Genomic DNA, 27,631 nt, shown 5'->3' with positions numbered 1-27,631 from the left:
AGTGAGGTAAAGGAGTTAAGGTCAATTAATAAAAGATCCCATTCATCGACAATAACCAAAATACTCAGGCATGAACTTAAAGGGTGAGGTGTATACCTTATATTTTAAAATCACTTTCACTGGAAGATACATGTTGAAGACAGCTACCAAAAACAGAAATTTGGGCTATGCAATAGCTTGCCTTAAACGTTTTTTCTAATGGTAATTAGTGGGGCAGTGGTCTATTGCAGCTGTTTATAACTCACGATAGAAAAACCTTACCAATAAAAAAAAAAGCATAAATAAAAATAAAAGCAAAACACACAAAGTATTTTCTTGGAAGTTAGGAAAAAACATCTTGAATACATCCAGACACAGTAAGCTATCATAAAAATGTCATTTTTTCCTCAACCTATTTTCTAGATTTCATGTCATCCCAGTGAAGATTGGAATTAGACTTTTTCTTAAAAGTAATATAAATTTCAGCTGGAGCACTAAGAACTGGTCAAGAATATCCAAAATGTATTTTGGAAAAACAGAAATGTATTTAAGCTAGACCATTTCCATACAATTATAAACTTGTAGATAGCAACAATAACTCAACCCATGATTCTGTTTAAAAGTAGGAATATAGATCATGGGAATAGGCTACAAAGCTCAGAAATAAATGTAAAAATTGTAAGATCAGATATCATAAACTAAGAAGGAACAAAAGAATTATTTCCTAAAAGAGGCTGAGATAACAGACTTACAATATGGAAAGATAACAATTCGTATTTTACATTAAATATAAAAATTTAAGCTAATTAAGAAATTCATAGAAAAAGCTAACCCTAAAAAACAGAAAATAGAAATGGGCATCAGATAATTGGAAGTATAATTTCCTTAGCTCTGAAGCAATGTAGTATGCATTAACAAAGGGAAAACATTCATATACTTGTCATTTCAAAATATATAACAAGAAAGATAACTAAAGCACAATTCAGGAAAACATTTGCAGCAGGCAAGATATTCATTGCAAGATATTAAATCCAGGAGAAATTAAAAAGATAAACACCAAAGAGTGGACAAAAGCTTACATTCTCACAAGAGGAGGTTTAAAGAGTTAGACATAGTTAGGGGAATATGTTCAACTTCACTAGCTATCTAATAAATACAAACTAAAGTGATAAGATATGCTAACATCTGGCATTGGCAATGCCAATTAGTACAACCTTTTTGGAGAGCAATTTGCTGTTCTGTTTCAAAAGTCATAAGTATATTCATTTTATTTGAAACACTAATTCCAGGCTTTAAATTCTGAAGAAGTAACTTGAAAGAAGCAAAAATGTAAGCATGCAGATGCCATTTCGGTAGTTTTGTAGACTGAGAAACCTGGAAATAACCACATTGTTTGGCAATAAGCAGAATGGTTAAGTAAAATAAGGTCTGCCAACCTGCTAGAATGTTGTGCAGCAAGCTCTCTGGCTCTGGGGGAATTACCAGCTAATTGACATTCAAACTCTCTATTTCATTTGACTCTTTGTGTCTTCATTCCCTCTCTATCCAGCTTAGTTGGGGAAGGAGCTGTCAACCTGATAAGGATTCCCAAGTCAGGTTTATTAAGCCAGGTGTCAGCTTTTTATCCCTACTTGCCTGGAACCCACACTCACACAAAAAATACCTTCAGATCCCTGGCTACCTACCCTCTCCTTCCACTGCACTTGAAAAAACTTGCTATTTTCAGGTCAGCTCCAACCTGGCTTCTGCTCCAGAGTTCCCTGTAACTGTTCTTGCTGAGATCACTAGCGAACTCCTTGTAGCCATTCCAGCAGACACTGTAAATCCTCCTCTTACTTCATCTGTTGGCTGTGTTCTTGAAACCTCTCCCATTGCCCTCGCTCCCTTGGCACACCCTGTCCATGCTCTCTTCCTTCTCTCTGGCCATGCCTCAGCCTCCCTTGCTGGCTTCATCTCTCCTTGACTCTAAATACTGGAGTTGTTTTAGACCCCGTTTGGACTCTTCCTGTGGTTAGCTCTCTACTTTCTCTAAAGACCATTTTATCCACTCCCTCGTCTTCATATCTCGTCTCTGTGCTCATTGTCTCCTTTATCTCTAGCCCAGATTGCCCCTCTGAGTTCCAGGCCCATATCTAACTTGACCTATCTCTTGATTATTACACAACTATCTTGAACTACAGGCAAACACAATTGAAATCTTGCATTTTCCACCCAAAGTCTGCCTCTCCCTCGGTGTGTCACATCTCAGTACACGGTACTTCTTTCCATCTGCTTTCCTTACCCAAATCCTCCATATCCACAGGCTCTACTTCTCGTCCTGCCCCATGCTACTGCTAAAGAGTATCCTGAATCTGTCAGTTCTTTCCTTCTCTACTGTACCATCCTAGCCCAGGCTTCTATCCCAGCTTGGAGATCTCTTCACACCAGATGGCCATCCAGTTTCTGAAAGGTGACATCCCCATGTTTCTGCTAGACTATAAGCTCTTCGAGGGCAGGAGCCACAGCTATTTTGTTCACTAAAGCACTTAATACCTTGCACCGCCCTTGGCGTGTGTTAAGAGATTGATAAATAGGGAACCAATAAATGCAATGATTATGGTTACATAAAAGCTATGTGAGAATTGGAAGGAAATATGGAAAATTTGATTTCACAAGAATTTCTGATTCTGTTGTTGTAGCATTTGAGTAATGAAATAAATTTAAGGCCTGTATGCATACAGGATAATATATGATCATGTGTTGAGATGTGTGTGCATCTGGGTCGAAGGAAGCAGCATGAATGAGAGCTCAGCCATTTATTGGAGGTGAGCTAGTGGGAGTAGTCTGGGTTTCGTTTTGTTGTTATGCTCTAGTCTGCTAGAGATGGTTGGGTTTCAGTCTAGGTAAGGCTGGATTATAAGAACTTTCCTTCTCTGGCAAGTTTTTACGGCTGAGAAACAGAGTGTCTTGAAAATGGAAAGATGGTGCTGACCCCAGGACTAGATTAGATGTAGCAAGCTTATTTGAGGACAAGAGACAGCAGAGTTTGAAGCTGGCCATTTGGAAAGTCCAGGTGAAAGTCAGAGGTATAACAAAAGATGAACACCTCCCAGGGTGTCTGGGGCTATGGCTCTTCGTCATAGGTGGCAAGTTACCACTCCCCTGCTCCCATCTTTCTAATGCTTAGCCCACCTTCCCACCAGATCCCTTTCATGCACCTGCTGCCAAAGGAGTCTACCACTGGTGTATTAATTCCTTGAATTTCCTTTTTTTCCCCTGACTTTCATTTTCTTTTTTTTTTTTTTTAACTGAAATGCAACCACCTAACATTGTGTAAATTTAAGATATACAATGGGTTAGTTTGATACATTGATCTATTGCCATACAATTACCACTGTAACATTAACATCTCTATCTCATCACACCGCATTACTTTTTTGTGGTAGGATAACTTTCCTCTTTCAACGTGAGCACTGGCTGCCTAGTTTGTTTAGGTAATTCCTTTTGGGAAGAAGTTGCTTTAGGGGAAATTTCAAAGTTTTCTCTTTGTGTCCATCTGTGTACACACACATACATATAGCCTCCCACCCCAAAACTCTGATTGTATGTTTGCCCGCAAATGAATCCTTAATTTTAAATAGATTTCATAGGTCTCCTTCCTTAACTATAATCTAATAACAGTACTGGTAAGAAATAAAGAAATGAAAAATGTATTTTAGCACCCAAGAAATCAAGGTCCAACTTCTTAAATAAACCCTGGCCCAAACAGAAACAAATGAAAAAAAAAAAAAATCACGTGTTTGGATGGGAATACTTAATATCACAAATATATAAGATCTCCTAAAACTGATGCATATACTTAATACAATTCCAATTAAATTCATTGTCTCCCCACCCAGTTTGGGTAAGATAATCTTAAAATTTATATGGAAGAGCGATGTCTACGAGATGCTAAGAAAAGTACAAAAATAACAATAGAGATTTGCCTTTTCAGATGTTAAATATATTTAAAATCACAGTAGTAAAAGCTTGACATTGGGATAGAAGTAAATCAATAGATAATTGGAACAGAGCAGAATTCAGAAATAGATTCTAGATACATGGTAATTTAATATATGACAAAAGCAGTATTTCAGGTCAGTGAGAAAAGGAGGGTATTTTTTAAGTAAGTGGTTATGACATAACTGATTAACCATCTGGATAAAAGTAAAGATGGACTCTTATCTCATACTCTACATAAAAATACCTTCCAGATAGGTTATAGATAGAAGTTTAAAAAAAAAAACAAAAACAAAGATGGTGGAACAATTTTATACTTGTCTATAAGCTAAAGTTTGGGAATAACTTTAAAACCAAGACAAAAACATGATACCATAAAAACGTCGTGTGGGGTAAAAGATAACCACATGTACAAGTTGCAAGACAAAGAGATTAGGAGAAAATGTGTCAGAAATATGGACAGATAAGGATTACTATCTCTACAGAGCACTCTTGAAAACTGATAAGAAAAATACACACAGAGCAGAAAAAACGGTCCGAGAATAGGAATATGAGATTCACAGAAGGGCAAAGCAAATAGTGGGTGAAACCTCTCTTTCTTTACCTCTCCGGTCTGAGAAGTTCTCCTTGTCTGGCATGTCAGAGGGTGAGTTCATGTAAGGCTCGAGGATGGATGGAGAGGGTATGAAAACAACGACGTGGTTCCTGAATCTTCTTCTTCCCCACACAGACTACAGTGACTGTGGTGGGAAGCTTCCCTCCCAGGCGCGCAGAGTGGGAGTGCGCGGTGAAGAGCGCGGACACGGGCAGGCAGCTCTGTAGGGGTAAAAGTCCACCAAGCAAGCCCTGCACCTGCAGCATTCCCACGAGAGCGACCTACAAAGGTATGTGGACTTTTGGCTGGTTTTTTTTGTTTGTTAAGTGAAGAAAGCAAGAGATCCTCCTGAGCACAGATGGCTCAGGAAGCAAGTTGAATGGGAGGGAGAGTGTCTAGCCTCCCTCCCACATAGACTCAGTCTTTGCCTACCTCCCGCTCTACCTCCCCCCTCCCCTTGGCTGTTCCCCTTGGCTCTCCCTCCTCCTAGGACTCCAGCATCCCCCTCTTCCGTGTGAGTGGAGGATGACAGCAGAAGGGGGTGCTGGAGACACCCATGGGGTAAAGCTAGAGACCATTGGGCTGACCCTACCCAAAGGGCTCAGGTAATTCAGAGATCGGAAAAGCTGGGAACACCCTGGATAAGATGAGAAAATAGGACAGCTAATATTCTATCACCTTAACATCATTGTATCCATTCAGAAAGGAAGTATTTTTCGAGTATCTACTATGGCCCTGGCACTGTGCTAGGTGCTGGGGATATGGTGACCGAAAGACAGCTGGAGGTGGAGACAAGTAGACGACTTGTTACAATGCGGTTGTGTGAATGCACAGAGAACCGTGGGAAGTGGAGGGAAGGGGCACCTAACTGAACCTGGGCAGTGGCTGACGGAATGAAGAAATCTTCCTGGAGGATGAACAGAGGGGAGCCACAGAAAAGGGAGAAGAGTGTTCCAGGCAGAGACCAACTATTATGATGGCTAGTAAGAGAGAAAAGCCAAAAGAGCCAAAAGAGCTTCTATGTGGTTCAGGCAAATGGGGTAGGGACAGAATGATAGAATGATAGAAAATAGACACCAAAGAAGGCACAGTGTCTGGTGTAAAGAGCCATTTACAATCAATAAATTTTTGTTGAATGAATGAATGAATGAATGAATGTGGCCACAGGTGGAGGATGTCTAGAAGAGGAAAGGAGTGAGCTGTGAAAAATCAGATAGAAGAAAAGCCGTTGGGGTGATCCCAGTGGGGGGGACCGTGAAAGCGGGTGCCGAGACAGATAGGGATGGAGAGACGTGGACAGATTCCAGAGATAGCTAGGAGTTATTGTGGACACACTCAGGAATCTCCATGGGCAAGAAAGACGAGAAGTAGGGTCACATCTTTGGTACAGGCCTCCTAACATGGGACAAGATCATGATGGAATGGAGTTTTGGGGTGAGAGCTGGTATTACTCAGTTAATCCCAAATCTCTCTGAAGGGAATTTAGTGCACCAGACCAGAGCCCCAAGCTTTAAAAAATGCCTCTCAGCCTCTGGGCTCTTGGTGACTGTTTGGGATCAGATAGCTTGGAAAATGATTCCAGTTCTCCATTTTTCTTTGTTTACACTATGCAGCCTTTGTGATATGCTTCTAGTTAAATGTGGTCATTATAACGCATATATAAAATCTGTTTTTCAAGTATTTGCAATCACCTTGTAAAGCTCTTTGGTTGCATTTACAGCTTCTCTCCATTGCACCTGACCTCTGCCTGCCTTTTTCTTGGAATGCCTTGCATATTCTCAGCCAGCAAACTCACTCCAGTCCCACCTCCTGTACTCACCCAGCCCATGGTCATTGCCAATGTCCTGTCTGTGCCCTCACCCCTTTCATCAAATCCTGTTGCCCTTCTGCTCTGAAACATTGGAGGAAGAGTCACTTCCTTCATAACAGTCCAGGCAGTTTGGGCACCCCTCACAGGCCCCACAGGCACCCCCATCTTGGTAGGCAGGTGCTACGTGGAACTCAGACCACTCATAGGCTGTTTCCTTGAGTGTCCGTCCTGTCATTGTTGGGTTTTTCCACCTAAGCCATTTAATCTCTCATAGAATCACTGTAAATCCTACCAGAGCAGAGATCAAATATATACGTTTCCTTGGGATATTTCCCAGTAGTGTTTTGTGCACAGCTGACATGAAGAAAAGTGCAACTTTTCCTGGTGTTCATCACTGAACCTTGTAGATTCCACTGAAATGTGTTTTCCCTGGGAGTCTTTCCATGCTTCCTGTCTGTATGTCCATTCTACCGACATTTACAAGTGGCTGTGCCAATACTCTTGCCGGGAGGTCACTCTAGCCCTCAGACCTCCGGGTCTTTGCAGCCGGGGGTTATCCTTTCCCACATAACCACTTTATGTGGACAGAATTGTGTGTGGCATCCTGACTTCCAGAATGAACTCTACTGCTGTAGAGAAGTGTCTGAAGGTAAGGGTTTTCAGACTTTGGGAATCTCACGCTAATAAAAGTTCACGAAGAAAAGTAAGGAGTGCCAACCAACTTACGCCAACTTCTTATTTGGCCAAGTGAAGGCTTTTATTTTCAAAGGCTTGTCCTCTGTCTTCATTAACTCAGAAAAGGAGACAGTATCCTACCAACCGGATGTCAGTGAAAAACTCACAGAGGAGCACTGGTTCCTGGACACGGTGGGCTTTGAGGGGGCCACTCTGGGCTGTGACACCCAGCCCCGGCTGTACACAGTCACGTCATGGGGGAACATGCCCCACCACAGAGTCCCAGAGGCTCTCGACATGTGTTTCGTCAGGATATCAAGGAGCATGGTCCTGGGATCTGTTTTTATCTGTTTCTCAAGTGATTCTGACACACCACAGTGTTGGGGAGTCGCCTTGGATACAATATAGAAGTTAAGGACATACATGATCTATGACATTTCTCCAATGCTGATTGAGCACGGTTTTTATCTTTCTTGTTACTTTATTTTTTTGAGGGGCTTCTACCCAGTGAGTATGTTTTCCAAAGCAAATAAGAGAACTTTCTATCATAGATTTGGCAACAGTTGACTCTAAGAGGCTCATGGAAGCCGGCCCATGGGAGGCACACTTCGAGTCTGTTGGGCAAATATTGGTAGTGTGGATGTTGCTGAAGCTACAGGATTTTCATCTCTAACATTCTGGTTAGCATGTTCTAGGCAGTTCTTGCTCGGTGACTTGTTTTATTCTTATGCTGTGGCCAATTACAAGCTGAGATAGTGATCCCGGGGAGAGGATGAGATGTAAATGGGCTGTAAAATGGCTTTTTCCTAGTGATTATCCATGGGAGGCTTGGAACGCGAGGTGGGCCCGGGTCTGTTTGGAGGCTTGTGCTGTGCACTTTGGCTGCCTGATGTGAATGGCCCACGGGAAGGAACCACATACTGATTGAAATGCTGGCAAGCAGCTGGCACAGCCCCACCCTCTATGCAAAGGAGGCAAAAATATTTATTTTTTGCATTTACAGCTTTGCTTGACGATAGCGGGACTCCACCGTAAATGACATTTTTTTCCCCTTTGCTCCAGATGTTTTGGTTGTCAACGTGACATTCTCCGTCGGCTCTTGGCGTTTATCAAAAAGATTCAACTTTACCAACTGCTCATCATTAAGAGAGTAAGATTTTATTTGAAATTTAAATATTCTCTCATTGGTTTTAATTTATTTATTTGCTTTACGCCTCCATCTCCTCCGTAAAGAACTCTTTTGTGGGGTAGAACTTTCTACAGTGCCTTTTGGAGCATGGCCTAACGGGAGATAGGGGGGCCGCTGAGCTCATCACCTGTCTCATTCAAGCCCTAGTAAGGAAGGTGAAGCAGCTGAGGAGAAAAACTGGGCGTAAGTGATCCTACCAACAGGGAAATACGTTTTCCTCAGACCAAGAGGCGCCTTGGAGTGAGTCCAGGGAGGGGCTTGGTGGGAGGGGGGCCGCAGTGTTCTCCCCTGATCTGAAGGACGGCTTTGGGAACTTGAGTCAAGGGAGAGGGTGGGAGCATGAGCCAAGGGAAGTCATCAAGGAGGAGGGCCAGATGAAATCTCTTTCATCGAAAGACCGTGTTCATTCCCACCCCCCACCGCCAACTTTTCATACCACCTTTGGCCGTGTTGGGCTACGTAACCCCCCCTGAGGTAGGGCCACACCTCACTCCTTGCTTCTAAAGCAGAGAGAAGACAGGGAGGAAATGTGTTTCTCAGATTCCTGATTTTCCAGTTGAAAGATGGGTTGGAGGTTCCCATGGAAACAACAGGAAGCTGTATTATTAGTGATTCTATAGTTCATTCAGTCGTTTGATTGACCAACTCTGTGGGTATCGAATGCGAGTTTCTTTTGGCCTGGCCTGAGAACCACTGTGGCTGGGGGGCGGGGGGGATGAGTTCAGGCTCAAAACAGAGTCGGAGAGCCTCTCTACTGCTAGCCGAACAGGAGTGCCGGGACCCCATTTTCACCACTGTGGCACTCTTAAGGAGGGATCAAGTTCGGTTATTTCTAATAAACTGGTTGCATTTGGGGAGGGGGAAGAAGCCAGGCTTGGAACAGAAAGCCTCAGAAGTCTGTGAAAATGGGAAAAATGGGGGGAGAGTTACAAAGAGTTTGATGGCTCAGTGAGAGCTGAAACAGAAAGCAGGTACCCCTTCCCCCGTGTAGAGGCCAGGAGGAAGGAGGTGACTGGCCCCCGGCCCACAGCTAGGTCATTAAGAACCAGCTGCTCAGACCCGCCGTCCCCCCAGAGGGGGAGGGTGCCCTGTCCTTGAGCACCTACTTCTCTTAGGAAGAGGCTCAGTACAGGACCCACTCCTGAGGGGCCGTGATGGGAATGCAGATCACAAGCCTGCTTCGAGCACACTTAGGTGGCTGCATACACACTTCAGGGAGCCTGTGTTTCCTTCTCCCATCGAAGCGGCCATTTCTCTAGATCAGAGTCACAGAACACTTTGGCTTTCTTTCTTTCTTTCTTTTTTTTTTTTTGAAGACCTTAAAATACGAAGTGTGTCCCCTCTCCCTGCACTGGCTGTCCTGCAGTCCCGGTTGACCTCCTGCAGCTGTGTTTCCAGACCAACCTCAGTTTCTGTTTCTATTGTTCCTTCAACTCTGATTTTCCTATGACGAGCTTCTCAGGTCCTCTGCTGTTAATCCCCACGTGATAGGTTATTTGATGAGTAGTAGATGCAGTTCTTCCTTAATTTGACTAAAATCAAATTCTGACACCCCCTTCCCTTTACTTGCCAGGCGATACTTACGGTCTCGCATCTTCTGGGCAGTTGAGGGGTGTCTCCACTCCAGCGAGTGAGGGCGTGCTGATCTCAGGGTGCAGACGGGGAGGTCGGTCTCCAGAGGGGAACTTACCTGAGGGTGGACAAACCGCAGAACCAGAATCAGAAACAGAGCCTGTGGGTTCTTGTTATCTACCAGCGCAGCAGGTGATCCCAAGCTTCCGGTTTCCATAGCAACAGCCCTGCAGGTGTGATGACAGTCCATCAGCCCCCGGGGCTGCCCAGAGCGGGCACGAAGTCAGTGCTGTAGCCTAGCCTCAGAGGACCGTCCTCTCTCCCCAGGGGTGGGGGGGGGGTTCATCAGTCTGTACAGGATATGGGGTCCCCCCGTTTTTTAAATGCTCGCACCCCGCATCATAGAGGGAATTTCTAGGTTATGGACATTTTCCTAAAAATGCAGGAATTAAGTTGGTTTTCCGTGTTGCCAGGTGTCCAGTGTGTATTGGAACTGGCTGTGCTTGGTGTAAAAGTGAGAGGAAGTGTATCCATCCCTTCACAGCTTGTGACCCTTCTGATTACAAGCGAAGCCAGGTAAAGTACCATTTTTTGGTGTTACAAGGTTTAACCAAAAAATAAATGTTTGTGGGGCACCTGGGTGGCTCAGTGAGTTAGGCCTCTGCCTTCGGTTCAGGTCATGATCTCAGGGTCCTGGGCTCAAGCCCTGCATCAGGCTCTCTGCTCAGTAGGGAGCCTGCTTCCCTCTCTCTCTCTCTCTGTCTGGCTCTCTGCCTACTTGTGATCTCTGTCAAATAAATAAAATCTTTAAAAAATAAATAAATAAATGTTTGTGACCCCCCAGTCCCAGTCTGTCTTTCATGTTTCTTTCAAACTGTAAGTGTCCCATCTGTTTGGGTGTTGAAGGGCTATTCTTCATTCCAGGAGCACTGTCCAGTCACTGTGGAGAAACGGACACCACCCGAGACAGCAGGAGGAGGAAGATTCAAGGAGAATAGGAGTAATAGGACCCATTCCGGCTTGCAGGTCAGACCCGGTTTGGGACTCCTAATGGAAAAAATTCCCCTTTTGAATGACAATAACAACTCCTCCCACTTTGAGCTCCTTTTGAAAATGCCCTGTTTTACTTTCCACCAAAATTCCCTTTTTTACCTTCGATTTTTAACCAAGTTTCACTTAATTGGCTCAATACATCAAAGGCTGTGCACTCACATAAAAGAAATTAAAATTCTGTAATTATGAAAAATGATATCGTTCCAGTAGGAGTAAAATCTTCAAGGTGACTTGGCAGCTCACTCTGAGGGAGTTAGAAGGAAGCAGAGAGCGCACAGTACTGAGGGGATTTCAGTTCGACACATTGTGGTGACTTTCCTGGGGGTTATTGGTGTGAAGGGAGTCTATGCAAAATATACCAACTAACTTCCTTCAGATTGCCTCTCTTTACTTTGCAGAGGTGACGTGACCCATAGTTAATTGTGTCAAAACAAAGAGTTGTTTCTTATGACATACACTTTTCCCCAAAAATTTTCTTCATGGGAAAATATTTTCCATCAAATTTTCTTGGAAATTCCATGGATTTCTTGGAAATTCTTGCAAATCACCAAGTTCAACCAGCAGACATGTCTGAAAAGTAAGGATAGGACAATGTGAATGTTCTAGTGGTTGTGCCCAGTGGCTGACTTCACTGAGCCGACAGGAGTTAATTGAGCATGTACTAGGTGGTGACAAACAGAAAAGGATAGGTTCTTGCTCTTATGAATCTGGAGGTTCAGCAGGGGCAGACAAATTAAAACACGACATTTCTTTTTCTAAAAAAAAAAAAAAAGACTTTGTTTTCTATTTCACGACTAATCTATGGCTTTGATTTATCCATTTGCTGTTATTTAAGGTCAAGTGCCAATATAGTAGATAAGTAGCACATTTTTCATCGCTACTGAAAAGTTGATAATAACTTCCGGTGAATAACTACCAGGCAGAGGGACTGTGAATCAAAATGGATTACGAAGTTAATTAAAGGCATTAGAAAGCCTTGGTGTGCCAGTCTCTCCAGATTTGAAGTCTTTGAGGTTTTATTAAGTGGTGGGCTACTACTCTTCTCTTCCCATTAGCTCATAGAACTAAGACAGAATGACAGGTATTTGGATCAAGAATGCAGTGGCTTCTTTTTTTAAAAATTTTTTTATTTTTTTTTATTTTTTTAAAGATTTTATTTATTTATTTGACAGACAGAGATCACAAGTAGGCAGAGAGGCAGGCAGAGAGAGAGAGAGAAGCAGGCTTCCTGCAGAGCAGGGAGCCCGATGCGGGGCTCGATCCCAGGACCCTGAGATCATGACCCGAGCCGAAGGCAGCCGCCCAAACCACTGAGCCACCCAGGCACCCCAAGAATGCAGTGGCTTCTTAAAAGAGTTAAATTTCTCTTTTGTTGCTGTTTTAATTGTTTCCTTCAGTTTTAGCAAGACACACCTAACAGAATTTACCATCTTTGCCACTTCTAAGTATACAGTTAGTGGTTTTAAGGACATGCACCCTGTTGGAGAACCATCACCACATTCCCTCTCCAGAACAGATTTCACCTTGCAAAACTGAAACTTTGTACCCATTAAAAAATAACTTCCCATTTTCTCTCCCCCCACCCTGCCCCCCGCCAGTCCCTGGCAACCACCATTCTACTTCCTGTCTCTATGAATTTGATGACACTAGGTACTTCATCTAAGGGGAGTCATATAGGAACTGTCCTTTTGTTGACTTACTTCATTTAACATAATGCCCTCAAGGTTCATCCATATTATTAGCGTGGAACACGATTTCTTCCCTCTTGAAGGTCGAAAAACATTCCACTCTGTGCATATAGTACATTTTGTTTATCCATTCATCTGTGGATGGACACTTGGGTTGCTTCTACTTTTTGGCAATTGTAAATAATGCTACTATAAACATGGGTGTACAGATACCTCTTGAAAACCCTGTTTTGATTATTTAGGGAATATATCCAAAAGGGGACTTGCCAAATTGTATGGCAATCCTATTTTTAATTTTGGGGGGAATGCCGTGCTATTTTTCATGGTGTTCTGCCATGTTACATTCCCACCAACAGTGTACAAGCATTCCAGTTTCTCCACATCCTTCTAACTCTTGTGATTTTTGTGGTTGTTTTTAATGGTCACCATTCTAAGTGGGTATTAAGGTGGTATTTCATTGTAGATTTGAGTCATTTTCCCTAAAGGTTAGAGATACTGAGCATCTTTTCATGTGCTTATTGGCCATTTGTGTTTCTTCTTGGAGAAATGTCTGTTCAAGTTCTATGCCCATTTTTCAATCAGGTTGTTTTGTTGTTGTTGAGTTCTTTATATATTCTGGATATCAACCCTTTATCAGATACATGATTTGCAAATGTTTTCTCCCATTCTATAGGTTGCCCTTTCATTCTGTGGATTGTAGACTCCGATGCACAGAAGTTCTTAATTTTGATGAAGTCCAGTTTTATTTATTTTTTTTTAATTTTGTTGCCCATGCTTTTGGTGTCCTATCCAATCATTGCCAAATCCAATGTCATGAAGCTTTTTGCCCATGTTTTCTTCTAAGAGTCTTAAAGTTTTAATTCTTACTTTAGATCTTTGGTCCATTTTTAGTTAATTTTCATATATGGCATAGAGTAAGGATCCAACTTCATTCTTTTCCAGGTAGATATCCAGTTTTCCCAACACCACTTGTTGAAAGACTGGCTTTTTCCCATTTAACGGTGTTGGCACCCTTATCAAAAATCATTTCATCAGATATGCAAGGTTTTACTTCTGGGCCATCTGTTCTGTTCTGCTGGTCTATATGTCTGTCTTTATACCCCTCTCACACTGTTTTCATTACTGTAGCTTTGTAATAAGGTTTGAAATCACAAAGTGTGAGTCCTTCAACTTTATTTGTCTTTTTCAAGACTGTTTGGGAAAAAGTTAAATTTTATTTTGAGGTAATTATAGATTACATGTACTTTTAAGAAAATAATACAGAGAAATCTTCCATATCTTTTGCCCAGTTTCCATCAGTTGTAACATCTTGCAAAACCATCACACAATATCACAACCAAGAAATTGACAGGGATAACAGTCAAATACAGAACAGCTCTATCATCATACCCCCTTTCCTCCTCCCTCTCACTCCCCATTTCTAGCCCCTCGTGTCTACTAATCTGTACTCCATTTCTATGATTTTGTAATTTCAACGAGGCTGTATAAATGGAATCATCCTGACATGCCCTTTTGGGATTGGCCTTTTTAACTCAACATAATTCTCTGGAAATTCATCCAAGTTCTTTTACAGATCAATCGTGTGTTCCTTTTTTATTGCTGAGTGGTAATCCAGGCAATGACTTTTAAAATTTCTTCTATATTAGTGTCTTCCTGTGCCTTTTGACCTTTGACACTGGGCTGTTAAAAGAACTGGCTGGGTTACCAAGAGGGCAGAGCGAGGCTGAACACAACTGGGAGCCCAGGCCCATCTCGAGGGCTGCTATGCGAATGACCCTTCTTAGTCTGGAGAAAGGTATTTTGTTGATACTGGAATGTTTCCTTTAAATATATAGCTCAGGGCAGAATCCCAATTTAGGATCATAGGGAATGGTGTAGTATTGGTCACAGGAGGGATTTCTCCTGCTCTGCCATATACGACTGTCTTTTGTTATCCTGGGGATGTGTAACCCCACATTTCCAGTCTGGGTCCTGTGTTAGCCTTGATTGAAGTACTGAACGCTCTTCCTAGCAGAGAAGCCACTGAGAGCTCTCCCTCCATACATCTTTCTGCGTCACCCCTGTACCGAGTGCTTCCCGTGGGCCGGGTGCTGGAGACAGGAGATGGCAACAGTGCAGACATGCTCTTTGGCTTCATGACGCTGAGCTAGAGTTGACACTTCCTACAGGTGTCGTTTTGAGCATCTGGTTGATGCCATTATATCGAGCTTCGTAGCTGTAATGAGGAGGGCACAAACGAACCCAGCACATGTCTTGCCATCAGTCTCACGAATCTTGTACATGAGTACATAAGAAAGAATATAAAATAAAAATATTAGCATAGGAGAAGCACCAGAAAGTATGCCAACTCAGAGAGCCTGGCTGTGCCCACAGCCTTGGCTCAGTTGTTCCTATTTATTGATGCCCAGTGCCTGGCAGCTGACGGCACTGAATCAGCGTGGTTGGTGAAGGTTTTGATGGACAGATGGATTGATGGACAGAGATGGAACTTCAGCCAACCGCTGAGGGACGAAACACATGGAGACAGAGGACTGAGTGTTCTCAGCAGAGTGGCTAGTGTTAGCAAAAGCATAATGGGTCACCAGAAAATTCCAGGGCATCCATACCTGGTGGCTGGGAGACCCCAAGTAATTCAGTCTGACCAGAGATGGGTGCAGGAAATCCAGGGACACAGGGCTGACATGACCCAGTAGCCGGCATCTGTGGGGCCTTCCACACCAGGCCGAGGAGCCTGGCTTTTGTCCTCCAACAGCTGCAGAATGCTACTCGAGACATTTATCTTTTAAGCTGGGAATTGGCTCATCCAAGGACGTGGCACTTAGGAGACAGGGTTCCTGGTTCAGGCTCGGGTTGGGCCTCCTGCCGTCATGCTGGTCCAGGCACCTATCCCTAGTCCCTTTACCCGAGCTACAAATATGGTCATGTATCGGGGAGGGGGCTGCCTTAAGGAAAGGCATCACCACAACAGGGAAGTGAACTCCAAATTCTATGTTTGCCCTTTGGCTGAGAAGTGCTTTCAGCTGTGGAAGCCAGTCTCTCCCAGGGGGTTGGCCCCGGGGACCCTGCACTCACTTCTCTTCCTTTTCTTAACAGTCTTCCACCTGCTGAGAGAAGCGCTGGCTGCTCTCCCTTTCCTGTTCTCACGGAAAGGTTGTGAAGGTCTATGATATGATGTTGTTCTAATATTTGCTACTCTTCGCTGTCTGCTTATCTCGGTCGGGTGGAAACACGCCCTACAAAGCCATGTCTCCTGCTCCCGAGCATTCACCTACGTTCCCCGTGTTCTTTCTTTGTCTTCCTCGCCCCTCCTCTTCTCATCCTCCATCCTTCCGAACGTGCATCCTAATTTCTCACAGGCAGTTCGAATCGACTCCTTCACAGACCTTGCCTTTAGCAGCGAGATGAAGTTTAGGACCTACCTTGTTGCGTGGCTTGGGCTCCGTGCCGTTGAAGGCACCGGCAAATGTTTATTGATCCAGTCATTCAAACCGTGTTTATTGAGCACACTGTGTGCTAGACAGGGGGGCAAAACCTGTGCCTTCAAGGAACTTGCATTGCAGCACTTAGAGTATATTGGAGGAAATAAAATCCATTTTCGTGAAGCAGTTCAGTGCGTGCAACAGAAGAAGGAATGAGAAGGACCGCCGGGCTGTCCTAGCTGGCACGGTGGTGACCCACAGTTGCTGAGCCTGTGCTGTGTCCTGAACACAGAGTGGCTCTTTACGTGAGCTCACAGTGTCCCCATTTTACAGACAGAGAGCTGTTGGCGTGCAGAGGATAGGTAGCTAGTAAATGATAGTCAAGAGCTCTGAACACAGGCAGTTCTGATGCCGGAGCCTACAGTTTTAACCACTACGCTACTCTGTAGGACCTCGAAGGAGGGAAAGAAGCATGAAATGATGTGGTGTTCATGGTAAGAGTCAGTCTGGAGGGGAGAAAACTAACACTGGCTTCTCTTGGCATTTAACTGGCAGAGCCTGGCCCGTCCATGGCACAAACATGGGTGGGCTGAAGACCTCCAGCCAGGGCCGTGGGGGTATCAGCCTCCGAGCCCCCAAAGAGGGGAGGCTGGGGTGTGGTGAGAGTAGAGGGAGCCGACCCCAGCAAAACTGGTATCTTCTCCAGGACTAGGAGAGCCAAAGAGGCCCAAGGTGGAAAACTGAGGCCCAGAGGAGACTGGAATGGCACGAGCATCATGCTGGAGTCAAAACCCAGCAGAGGGGTGGATTTGGAGAGGTTGAGTCTAATTTACACACGAGCATCATGCTGGAGTCAAAACCCAGCAGAGGGGTGGATTTGGAGAGGTTGAGTCTAATTTACAGTCAGGCCTCTCTCCAGGCGTGGAGCTGCCCACCCTGGTCCCGGAGTCCCAGTCACCCAAGCCAGTTCTGATTTGCCACACTCGGAAGGTTAGCGGCCAAGAGTGACTACTATGGGGACTGGTCTTGGCAGCCCCTCCTGGGGCCGTATCAGCCTCCCCGTAGAGTCCCCGTGTCAGAGAGGCGAGCCTTGATCGCCTAGCCCAGGACCTTGGTCTGTCATCTTCTGGTCTATCTCAGTTGTCGTTCTGACTGTTGCTATGTCCCGGGACCCCCTGGAGATCGGAGGTTACATCCCAAGTTTCCTGGGGCCTGTCCCAGGGCTGCCGGGAGGGAGCGTGACCCCCTTGTTCTCTCTAGTGCTCTCCTTTTGCTTCGGCGGGACTGTATTTTCTTTCAGGATCTCACCTCCTTTTATACCGCCCCATTCCCTCTGCTGGTCACCGCTTTTTTTCACTTTCTCCATTTCATGAATACATTACTTCTGTCCTTCTCAGTCATTAATAAAGATGTTAAATAATTCTGAACCAAATATTCACCCCTGTCGAGCCCTACAGGACATTTTCCTTTAATTAGTTGTGCTACCTTTCATCTCTCTAATGTCCTTTGGTTTCAGATTTCCAGCTGGTTTTGAATCCATGTGACTTTTCATCCAGTCCTGTTTGAACTAATTTCGCCAGTGAAACTCTGAGAGACGTTTTTCTGAGCGTCGATTTGGGTCCAGGCCTACCGAGAGCTTTGCTATATTCAGATTTTTTTAAAACAGATTAATAGAGCACAATTTGGTCTTAATAAATGGAGCCTTCGTAATGCACCTCTTTCCGATGTTCTTTTCAATCATGGCAGTAGTTTCTCCATTAATGTCACAGTAATTTGAATTGTGTTGACGTCAGACTTCACAAAACCGTACTCTGTCAGCAGCGACCCTCTCAGACCTTTCCAGAGATAGCTATTATTAAGGGCTGTGCTGTTTCCAATCTTCCGCAGTGACTTCGCTTTAAGAAAATAAAAACAAACGAGGATTCTGTAATCACCTAATTAACCAGTTTCTAATGTGCTTTCATATACAAAATGGGAAGTAATTTCAAACTGGTGAGCGACCAGAGTTCATAGTGTTTTATTAAATAATTTAAACTTGGGCAGCCATTTAAAAAGCGTTCTTCTGTCTTTAAAATGTAACTGACAAGAAGTGGACTGTTCTGAGGTTAATTGCCGAACAACACAGCTTGTGAAGGTTACCGTCAGGGGTATTTGGATTTGGCGTTTGGAAATCCTTGGTCCTAAGATGAGGGTGGAGTCCTACTGTATGGCTGGAAGAAAGGATCTCTTTGTATCAAACTAGATTCTGTTTTTAAATTAACCCGTTCTGTGTGTCAGCTCGGGGGGCCCATGACTTCCGACTGGGCTGTGAGATTAACTCTTGATTAAAATATAAAAATAGGTTTAAAGTAAGTGTGTGAAACATTTGTTGGGAGGTCATTCTTTGCCTTCTGTCTGTACAGGATTTTTAAAACCTTTATCAGTAAAAATAGAAAATGCTATATTTCTAAGAATTGTTACAGCCCCATGGTACAGCCGTATAGCTACCCGCATTTTTTTTTTTTATACCTGCACAGTGTATTCGATGAGGTCCTCTTGCTAGCTCTTTAACTCACTTATTAAGAGAGGTTCTCCAAGCAAACAAAGGGCAACTAATCTGACCCTCTTTGCAAACAGACTAGAAGCATCTGCTTTCAGGAGATTGACCGGGGCTGGATTTCATCCTAGACCGCCGATGGAAACTTCTCTAAACAATAAGGTTTAAAAATAAAATCCTTTTGAAGTAGCAGGGCTCTCTCTGCTCAGGGAGAAATAAAAAGTTAATAAGGCAATGTGGTGGGTCTTCCGATGGCATTTACAGAACCGTTTAAGGAGCAAAATACAACCCCCCCCCAAAAATGTATATATATATTTTTACATTAGTTATAAGGTTCTTTTTATCCTCTCCCAAGGGTAGAGAAGTAGCATTTCTTTGGGGTGTGTGAGACTCTGGTTGGAGCAGATATCCCAGTATAAATACAGGAATCCAGAAGGGCTGTCCAGAAAGAAACGTGGAGATTGTGGCAGACTTGGGCGAAAATGTGAGTCTTTGTTGGGATTAACATATAACAAAACACAGGCTATCTTGCCACCCTAAGGCGGCAGCGGACTTCCCCCGTGCAAGGGCTGGCATGTTTCTTCTCCAAAGAGCCAGATGGTGTAAGGTTTAGGCTTCGTGAGCTCCGCGGTTTCTGCCACAGCTACTCCCCGCTGTAGCGCAAAGCAGCCACAGGCGAGCCATCATTGAATGGGGTGGACACTAAAATCTGCATTTCATGTATTTTCACATGTCATGGAACATTATTACTTCTTTGACATTTCTTTCATGGGTCATACAAAGGCAGGCGATGGGCTGGATTTGGCTTGCTACAGGCAGATCCACTAGTCAGCTAACTCCTGCTCTGGTGCCCACAGAGATCATGTGCCCCCACGACACCTGCTGCAGTTCTGGGGACCCCTACATGCTCAATACATATGCGTTCACTTAGCTGTCACCGTGTCAGAGTGAAGAGTAAGCCGTTAGCCATAGAGCACACACTTGACATTTGCAAGGGATTTATCTTGAAGTCTTTGCTAATCCCCCCACTCCAAGTACCACTCCTGCAGCTAATTTCCCCCATAAAGTGCAGTCAAGTATAACAGAGTAATTAAAGTGACCCTTTCGGACCCTTCGTGATTCTATAAATATGGGGCAAAAGTCCTCTACTAAGTGATTAAAATAAATTCTGCCACGGAAATCAATTCTCTGTCACATGACATCATTGCTGGGATGACACGAACGATGAATTTACCTCAACCCACAGAACCAATCCATAGTGCTAATGAGTGTTGGTGACCGCTCTGTCATATAACACCTGTGTTTGCTGAGGAGCAGAATCACACCTCCCTCTCAGCAGGAGGCTCCGCCCGAACAGCCCCAAAAGTCCACCGTGACAAGCATCACACCTATAAAGGAGCGGGGAACAGGAGGCTGCTTCAGGAAGCAGGTGGTAGGCAGGTGTTGGGCATGACTGATGCTCTCCCAGTGCCATTGGTGGCCTCTTTCTGGATTGGGTCCTCCACATGGATACACTGGCATTGATAGCTTAGCCGAATTTCGCATGACTCTGTGTCTCTAGCCCTGGAGGTTGTTTTCAAACATCAACTGTGCGAGTATGAAACGCTGTCATGCTAGAGATCTGCTGTACTTTATATCGGCCAGAATCAGAATTTTCTGTCCTGTTCTGATCACCCTGTCATAGAAGAACACAGACACGCAGGAAATGGTCTATACGAAAGAACGACAAAATGATCAAAACGATAGATGGTAGCATCTGTAGGAGAAAAGTGAAAGAAATCAGAATTGTCTCATCTTTGAAAGGGAAAGTGATTCTGCCATCACATGAAGGCCTTTTTCTTTTAAGGAGAATTTGTCATTTTTTTTTCTTTACCTGTGTGGAACCCTTCTGATTTTTTTAGATTTTATTTATTTATTCATTCATTCATTCATTTGAGAGAGAGAGAGAAAGAGCATGAGTGGGGGGAGAGGGAGAGAGAGAGAATCCCAAGCGGACTCTACGCTGAGTGCAGAGTCTAACACGGGGCTCCATCCCATGACCCCGAGACCGTGACCCAACCCAAAACCAAGAGTCAGACTTTTGAGGAAATTTTGATTAGACATTGCAAACAGAGAAGTAAGGTGTCTACGCGTACATGAATGGGTACCGTGGAGAAGACACAATTGACCACACCGGTTTGGCTTCTGACTATTGGATATTAGGTGGCAGATTGGGTTGATTTTCAAATAGCCCAACTGAGACAAACAAAAAATAGGCACTGTGGGCGCCTGGGTGGCTCAGTGGGTTGGGCCGCTGCCTTCAGCTCAGGTCATGATCTCAGGGTTCCGGGATCGAGTCCCGCATCGGGCTCTCTGCTCGGCAGGGAGCCTGCTTCCTCCTCACTCTCTCTCTGCCTGTCTCTCTGCCTCCTTGTGATCTCTCTCTGTCAAATAAATAAATAAACTCTTAAAAAAAAAAAAAATAGGCACTGCTTTCTAGGGAATTAAATTTATCCAGAATGACATTTATTCCAGCTTAATGATAACGCTTCTTGGCCTAGCTTCAGCAGACGCCTTGTCTTTCCTTTCATGTTGTTGGATGGGGAGCCGTAAGGCACTGAGCATTTGCAAGACTCTGATGAGATCTCACCCTTCAGACAGAATGTCAGACTCTTCAACTGTATTTTCAACTGTCTTGTGAGACGAAGACTAATTGGTTTGACCTCATGCTGTCGCATGTTGAGAGACATGAATCTTCAGCACTCTTCCTTGAATTCATTGATTTCATTAAACACTGTCTGCTTGTGTTTGCAAAATGTCGTAATTTCCCAGTGATTTCTTCGAACGGCAGCACATAAACAGATTTTTTGGAACAATGCCATTTCTTAGCTTTGATCTTGTGTGTGAAACTTTATTTCCAACAGGTCTTTTACATTAAGTCCATTGAGCCACGGAAGATATCAACTTTAGGGAAAAGCAACGTGATCGTCACGGGGGCAAACTTTACCCAGGCATCCAAAATTACTATGATCCTGAAAGGAACCAGTACTTGCGAGAAGGATGTGTGAGTTGACATAATAGTCATTTATCCTTGATAATATAGAAAAAGCTCAACGTTATGCCAGAGGCATATCATGGTGATTACGATCTTCTCAAAGTATTGCCATGTGCCAAAATGGGCCGTTGGTCTGCATATTTGATAAGACGTAATTTCAAGAAGGAGAATAATTTAAACACCACATTTGAAGTTAATTGTGAGAGAATCTGTTCCCTCTTACCCCCAAAACCTCAGAACCCACTAATTTTAGGGCCTTGCCTATTTGAGGTCTTAATTCATATCCATTAATAAAATCAAGTATTTTGGATAACAAACATGATCTTGAAAATGATCCCCTTAGGAAATCAGTTGCATTCTTAGGAATTTGAATAAAATAGAACAGCTCTTCCAATGTATCACCCAAAGTTGAAAAAAGAAGCTTCCTGATCTGTTTTATTCGTTATAGCCTTCTCTTCATTGGATTGGTGTCAGGCTACATGAACTAAATGGAACATATGTTAGTAGTTAAAGAAAAAAAGACCAAACTCCCCAACACAGATATCTGGTCAGTGTACCGTTTGAACATCATTATTTCTGGGATTTCTTTTCCCCTAACTCATCCTTTCAGTGAAACTTTGAGAGAGAAAATAATTTTTCAGTGTCTCCCCAACATTCTTGTGCAAATGTTACCCCCCAAGAGAGAAATCGTAATAATAACTCAATAGATAATTTGAGTTTTCTGCTTGTTAGCTTTTATAACTTTGAGTTAAATTGAAGTAAAAGACATCCACAATCTCTATGAAGTATAACACCGAGCTCGTTCACATCGTGGAAATGCATAGGAGCCAACGTGTTGAAGCATGATGTTTTGGTTTTTAACTACTACAACAGATTTGTATGGCATTTTAATCTGCCATACTTATTTACTGAATTTTCTGTTTTAATTCATTTGCTGCATATCACTGCCATCCTCTTCCCCCTCCCCGCAGTAAATTTGGGATGTCTGTCATCTTGATGGAGAAAGCTGTTTGTGGGAGGCTCTGCTGTTTACCAGAATTATCAAGCACACATTAACGGCTATATCTACGCGGCATAGGCATTTTTGTGCCGTTGATCCCAGCTAAATACCTTATTGCAAAAATCTTTCATTTTGTGTAGCAAAATCTGTGAAGTTAGACACCTATGTATTCACCGAAAGGCAATCATCGTCACTGGAACATAAGTCGGTGTTCAGAGCATTACCCTATTTTTGACTCTTTATGCTCTCATTTCAATTCCGAATGTGTCTTGAGAGACTGCAGTTATTAGATTAAATGACTCTGAGGCCTTTCTGCGTGTAGCATTTCAGTAACCACATCAGAGTGGTGAACCCAAGTTCACGAGGAGTAAACATAATACCCAGTTAATCCTATATGGGAGTTCATGCCGTAATCCCGAACTCTTTTACTATGGTATTTTTCAAATGCCTAATTATTCTGAAGGGAAAAAATACAAGAATAATAGCAGAATGACCCACATGTCCGCCTGTCTCCTTCCAAAATTTGTAAACAAGTCTGGATTTTAATGATCACCCATTTGACAATGAATTTCCTAGAGCTTGGCTCTGAATATAAAGCTTAGAATGTAAATCCGAGGAGGGTGAATGCACACTGACTCACATGCTTTTTGAATTTGCTTTTTGTTAGGATCTGTTATTACTACCTACAGGATATGTGTGTAAGCGTTAATAATCGTGCACATATCCTCTAGTGTCAATAAAGTCACGTGTAGCCTAATTACACTGAGCGTTATTCAGCACAACCCAGTCTTAATGATTTTTTGCTTTACAGAGTCATTGTAAACATGATGTACAGAGGAAGTGCAGGTTGCAGAGGGAATATTCTAGAAGGCTTTGCTTTGACCCCTGAAGGCTGTGGAGGACAGGCCCCACTGGATATCAGAAGCACCCAGGATACTTCCAAGCAATTTCTTGTCTGCAGCTCCTTGGGAGGCAGCTTGGTTTGATGCTGATTGAACCCGGAGACCCCTAGGCTCTTGGGATGGGCTCTGGTCATGCCAGAGCATGCTGTCTGCCCTCTGAATGTCAGAATCATCTATCTCTGCCTAGGATGGGGTTCTAACCTGCTCTACTGGAACTTCTCTTTTTTTTTTAAGCTTTCCACCATGGAAATTTCCAGTCATACCCAAGAGAGAAGAGTACATCGAACTTCTCTGTACCCATCCTCCAGCTTCAAAACTTAGCAACATTTTGCCCATCTCATTTCATTTTTGGAGGGGAGGGAAGGATGGTGGCTAGGGTTTTTAGAACCGTGCTGCGGACTCCATATCCTTTCCCTCACACATATATCAGTATATGTCTCCTACAGATGAGGATAGTGCCATTCTCACGCTCAGAAAAATTAACCAGAATTCCTTAACATAACCTAGGCCCATGTCCGTGTTCCACTTTCTGTTAGGAGTTCTTAAGGGAAATGGTTACATCTCCTTGCCCCACTTCCATGGGAAATGCAAATAAAAACATACACATGCGCAGAAGAAAGAGGAACCCTGCCCCCAGGTGATGCCCACAGTGGTCAGCAGTCCCTGATGAAGCAGCAGTTGCCTCCAACTGCTGTGATAGTGGGTGGGTTGTTGCAGTTCAAATAAAAGTCATACACGGTCATGTTCAGAAGTCAGCTGTGCTAAGCGTCTGGGTCCTTTAAGAGTTGTTTTTCTGCCCTTTTCTAGGATCCAGGTTAGCCACGTGCTAAATGACACCCATATGAAATTCTCTCTACCATCAAGCCGGAAAGAAATGAAGGACGTGTGTATCCAGTTCGATGGCGGGAACTGTACATCTGTGGGACCCTTGTCGTACATCGCTCTGCCACATTGTTCCCTCATATACCCTGCCACCACCTGGATCAGGTGCTTTCTAGATTCATATTTTTCTGTCATTGTGTGTAAAGGGGTCATGATCTCAGGGTTGTGAGAGTGAGCCCTACATCAGGCTCCGTGCTGGGCGTGGAACCTGCTGAAGATTCCCTCTCTCCCTCTGTCCCCCTCCCCCTTGCCCCACTCTCTCTTTCTCCCTCTCTCTCAAAAAAAGAAAAAAAAGAAAAAAAAAAGAAAAGAAAGAAAGGGGTCATATGCATAAAGATCATGGATTTCACTCAAATAAAGATAGAAATAGTAGTCCTATGTAAACTCCTCTCACAGAATTCCCCTTAGGATTTATTCCTAGAAAACACACAGACACAAACAGACACAGACACACACACACACACCCGACCAGTAGTTGTTCCCTTCAAAACTGCGAGCGTGTCCTGCTTTCCTCTGAGCTGTGGCTACCACGAAGCTCACAGCTAAGTTGTATGTTCATACTGTGGTTTCTCTTCAGTTTGTATGTCTTTCACCCTTTACAATGTTCGTTCCATTGCAGTACCTATGCTTAGCCTGCATTTCTGGTACATATACATGACATCTCACTTCTGCCCGTGACACAAAGCTTCTCTCTTACATCTTTCATTTTATAACCTTTCGAATAAGCTGATTTGAATAATTCGAGGAAATATTGGGAGCTATCTAAATGAAAAGCAGTATCTGCATTTCAAAGATCCTCCCTAAGAGAGAGATTGACATTCCAAAATAAACTCTTCCAATATATTAAAAAATTTTTGTCTAGTTGAATTTAAATTCTCATTCAGATTTTGGAATATAACCCTAAAGATATTTTCATAGTAAGAGATTTCACCTAACACAGCATGAAGCTGATTTTCAAAGTACTGTCTAGATGAAAATGTAGATGAACCTTTGTTTTTAAAAGAAAAAAGAAAAAAAAGAAACGGGAGAAAAACACCTCTAGTCCAGTGTTCATATTTAAGATTAAGTCAGAGGTGGATGTCAGGGTTGGTTTCTTTTCTTGGCTTGTAAGTAAATGGTTTCTTCCTTGTGTCTTCATATGGTCTTCCCTCTATGACTGTCTGGGTCCTACCCTCCTCTTTTTATAAGGACTCCAGTCATATTACTGGATTAGGGCCCACCCCAATGACCTCATTTAATTTTTAAAGACCCTGTCTCCAAATATAAGAGACGGGGGCTTGGGACTTCAACAGTTCTGCCCCGAACAGTGGTATGAGAAAAAGTGAACTCTCCAAACCAAGCCTCTGGCATTGAACCACCTCCGCTGGGATCTAAATCCTTCCTACAAATAAACAGAAACAGTGACATGGCCTTCCCCACATGCCGTGTGTGTTTCATCTATTAACTCAGTTTATTGTCACAAAGGGAGTAGCCCCTTTAGCAGAAGAGGAAACTGAGGCATAGAGCATTCCAACGACTTGCCTGGCCTCCCAGGCATTCTGGCCTAGGCTGCTATGCACCAAACCACCAGCATTCTGCTTTGCCATCAAATAAGAGGCTTCTTTATTATCTTTTTAATTGAAGTATCATCGACATATGATATTACAAGAGTTTCAGGTGCACAGCATCGTGATTTGATTAGCTTCTTAGTGTCCAGTCACCTGTGCTAATCTGAGCCCAGGACCCTGAGTTATGCCGGGGCCGGGATGTGGCTCTTAGGCAGCTCAGCCCCAATTTCTAGAAACAGCAACAGGCTGGCATGAGGCCAACTCAGCCTTTTCCCCCTTGTGACTGGGTCACGGCTTCATGTCTTCCTTCTGCCCTATACAGATTGGCCTCCTCATGCTCACCTCGCGGTCTTGTCACCCTGGGCCCGGCTGGTGCACAGAGCTGACATTCCCAGGCTCCTGTCCCCTGGAATGACCTACATGAATGGGGAGGGGGGCAGATGAGGGCGCCAGAGCTGGGGACAGCTGTTTATTTCACATCTAATGACCACTTGGCTTCTGTGCGATTATGTGCTGAGAATATGTGAAATCATTTGGCTTGGTTTTGGAGAGAATGGAACTGTTATTTATATGGCCTACCAAATGGGAATTTATAGTTTTAATGTCATTTATAATTTTACCTTGTCCAAAATGTTCCCTATCTCCCTAAATAAAGTATAATTGGTAGGTTGGGAGTTTGATTTTGAAAATTGTTAGATTGAAGTATCTTAATATAGATTAAACAGCAATCAAACAAAATTCTGTTTAGTGAAACCTTTTCAGGGTATAGCCAATGATCTGATTATATGTGGCAACGTGACACAGCAAGGCTCCAAATTCTGTAAAAGAATTTGGGCATTTTCCTAGAATTAACGCCGGATCTGACCTGAATTCTTATATTTATGTATCTTAAAAACTATACGTTTGTGGCCGGTATCATTAAAAGAGTTATAGAATTGTCCCACATTTGAAATTAAAATGTATTACTTGGCTCTCACACATAACTGAGTTTTATATTTAGTGTGAATAAAGTGATAGCTTTGTTCATAAATGCAAAATGCCTGCCTGTTTACTATGAAACTCCTCTTGTTGCTTTTTTCTTTGCAGTGGTGGTCAAAATATAACCATCGTGGGCAGAAATTTTGACGTAATTGACAACTTAATCATTTCACACGAGTTAAAAGGAAACATAAATGTAAGTCTTCAGCTACCTTGTAATCATAGTAATTTTCAAGGATGATTTTGTTTTCATCACACTACCGTCCCTTGGGGAGTATCTTTTATTTCTGTGCCTTTACAAGCTTTTACCTGTTGGGGGATATACAGCATCTGGGCTCTGAGGGCAGTAATAAGACCTGTCCTTGCGGTGCAGTATTTCCCGTTGTGGCACAGAGGAGAGAGAATGAGCTTGGTATGACAAGGTCTGCCATTGTCGCCATGTGGGCTTTGTAGGGAGGCACTTTAATGGGACAATGTTTAGAAATAAGTGTGAAAATGCCTGTGAGGGGTGAGCGTGTGATGGCATTCCCATTGTGTGGACAGAGCTGAGGTTCTGAGGCCAAGTGACCTGCCCGAGTCCCCGAAATCTTGCCATGGACTCCTCCCTTTCCTGCCATTGTCTGATTTGGTCCCTTTCCTGCTGACCTGGCCTCCTCTTACCTGGCATTTTCCCCACACGGGGGTCTGGTTTCCAGTCCTTGTCCACTCGTTAGCACCAACAGGAGGCCCAGAAGGGCCTCATCCCACAAAATGATGCATTTCAGATACAGGTTGGGCCTCTGAGGGCACTCCGA

General features: G+C 43.5%; 1 protein-coding gene across 1 annotated transcript in view; it reads left to right on the top strand.

Moving 5' to 3' along the window:
• PLXNC1 (plexin C1) overlaps window positions 1–27,631 on the top strand; it is a 143,214-nt gene that overhangs the window by 56,925 nt on the left and 58,658 nt on the right. The window contains exons 6-12 of the mRNA XM_045084841.1: window positions 4,688–4,841; window positions 8,100–8,187; window positions 10,272–10,374; window positions 10,723–10,824; window positions 21,398–21,537; window positions 24,238–24,417; window positions 26,946–27,033. Coding sequence (XP_044940776.1) covers window positions 4,688–4,841; window positions 8,100–8,187; window positions 10,272–10,374; window positions 10,723–10,824; window positions 21,398–21,537; window positions 24,238–24,417; window positions 26,946–27,033 — 855 coding nt within the window. The remainder of the gene's footprint in view (window positions 1–4,687; window positions 4,842–8,099; window positions 8,188–10,271; window positions 10,375–10,722; window positions 10,825–21,397; window positions 21,538–24,237; window positions 24,418–26,945; window positions 27,034–27,631) is intronic.

This window comes from Mustela putorius, unplaced genomic scaffold, assembly GCF_011764305.1.
Source record: "Mustela putorius furo isolate JIRA1106 unplaced genomic scaffold, ASM1176430v1.1 tig00000788_pilon_pilon_pilon, whole genome shotgun sequence".
NCBI lineage: Eukaryota > Metazoa > Chordata > Mammalia > Carnivora > Mustelidae > Mustela > Mustela putorius.
The sequence above is the reverse complement of the archived record's forward strand: the minus strand, read 5'-3'. Positions and strand labels throughout refer to the sequence as shown.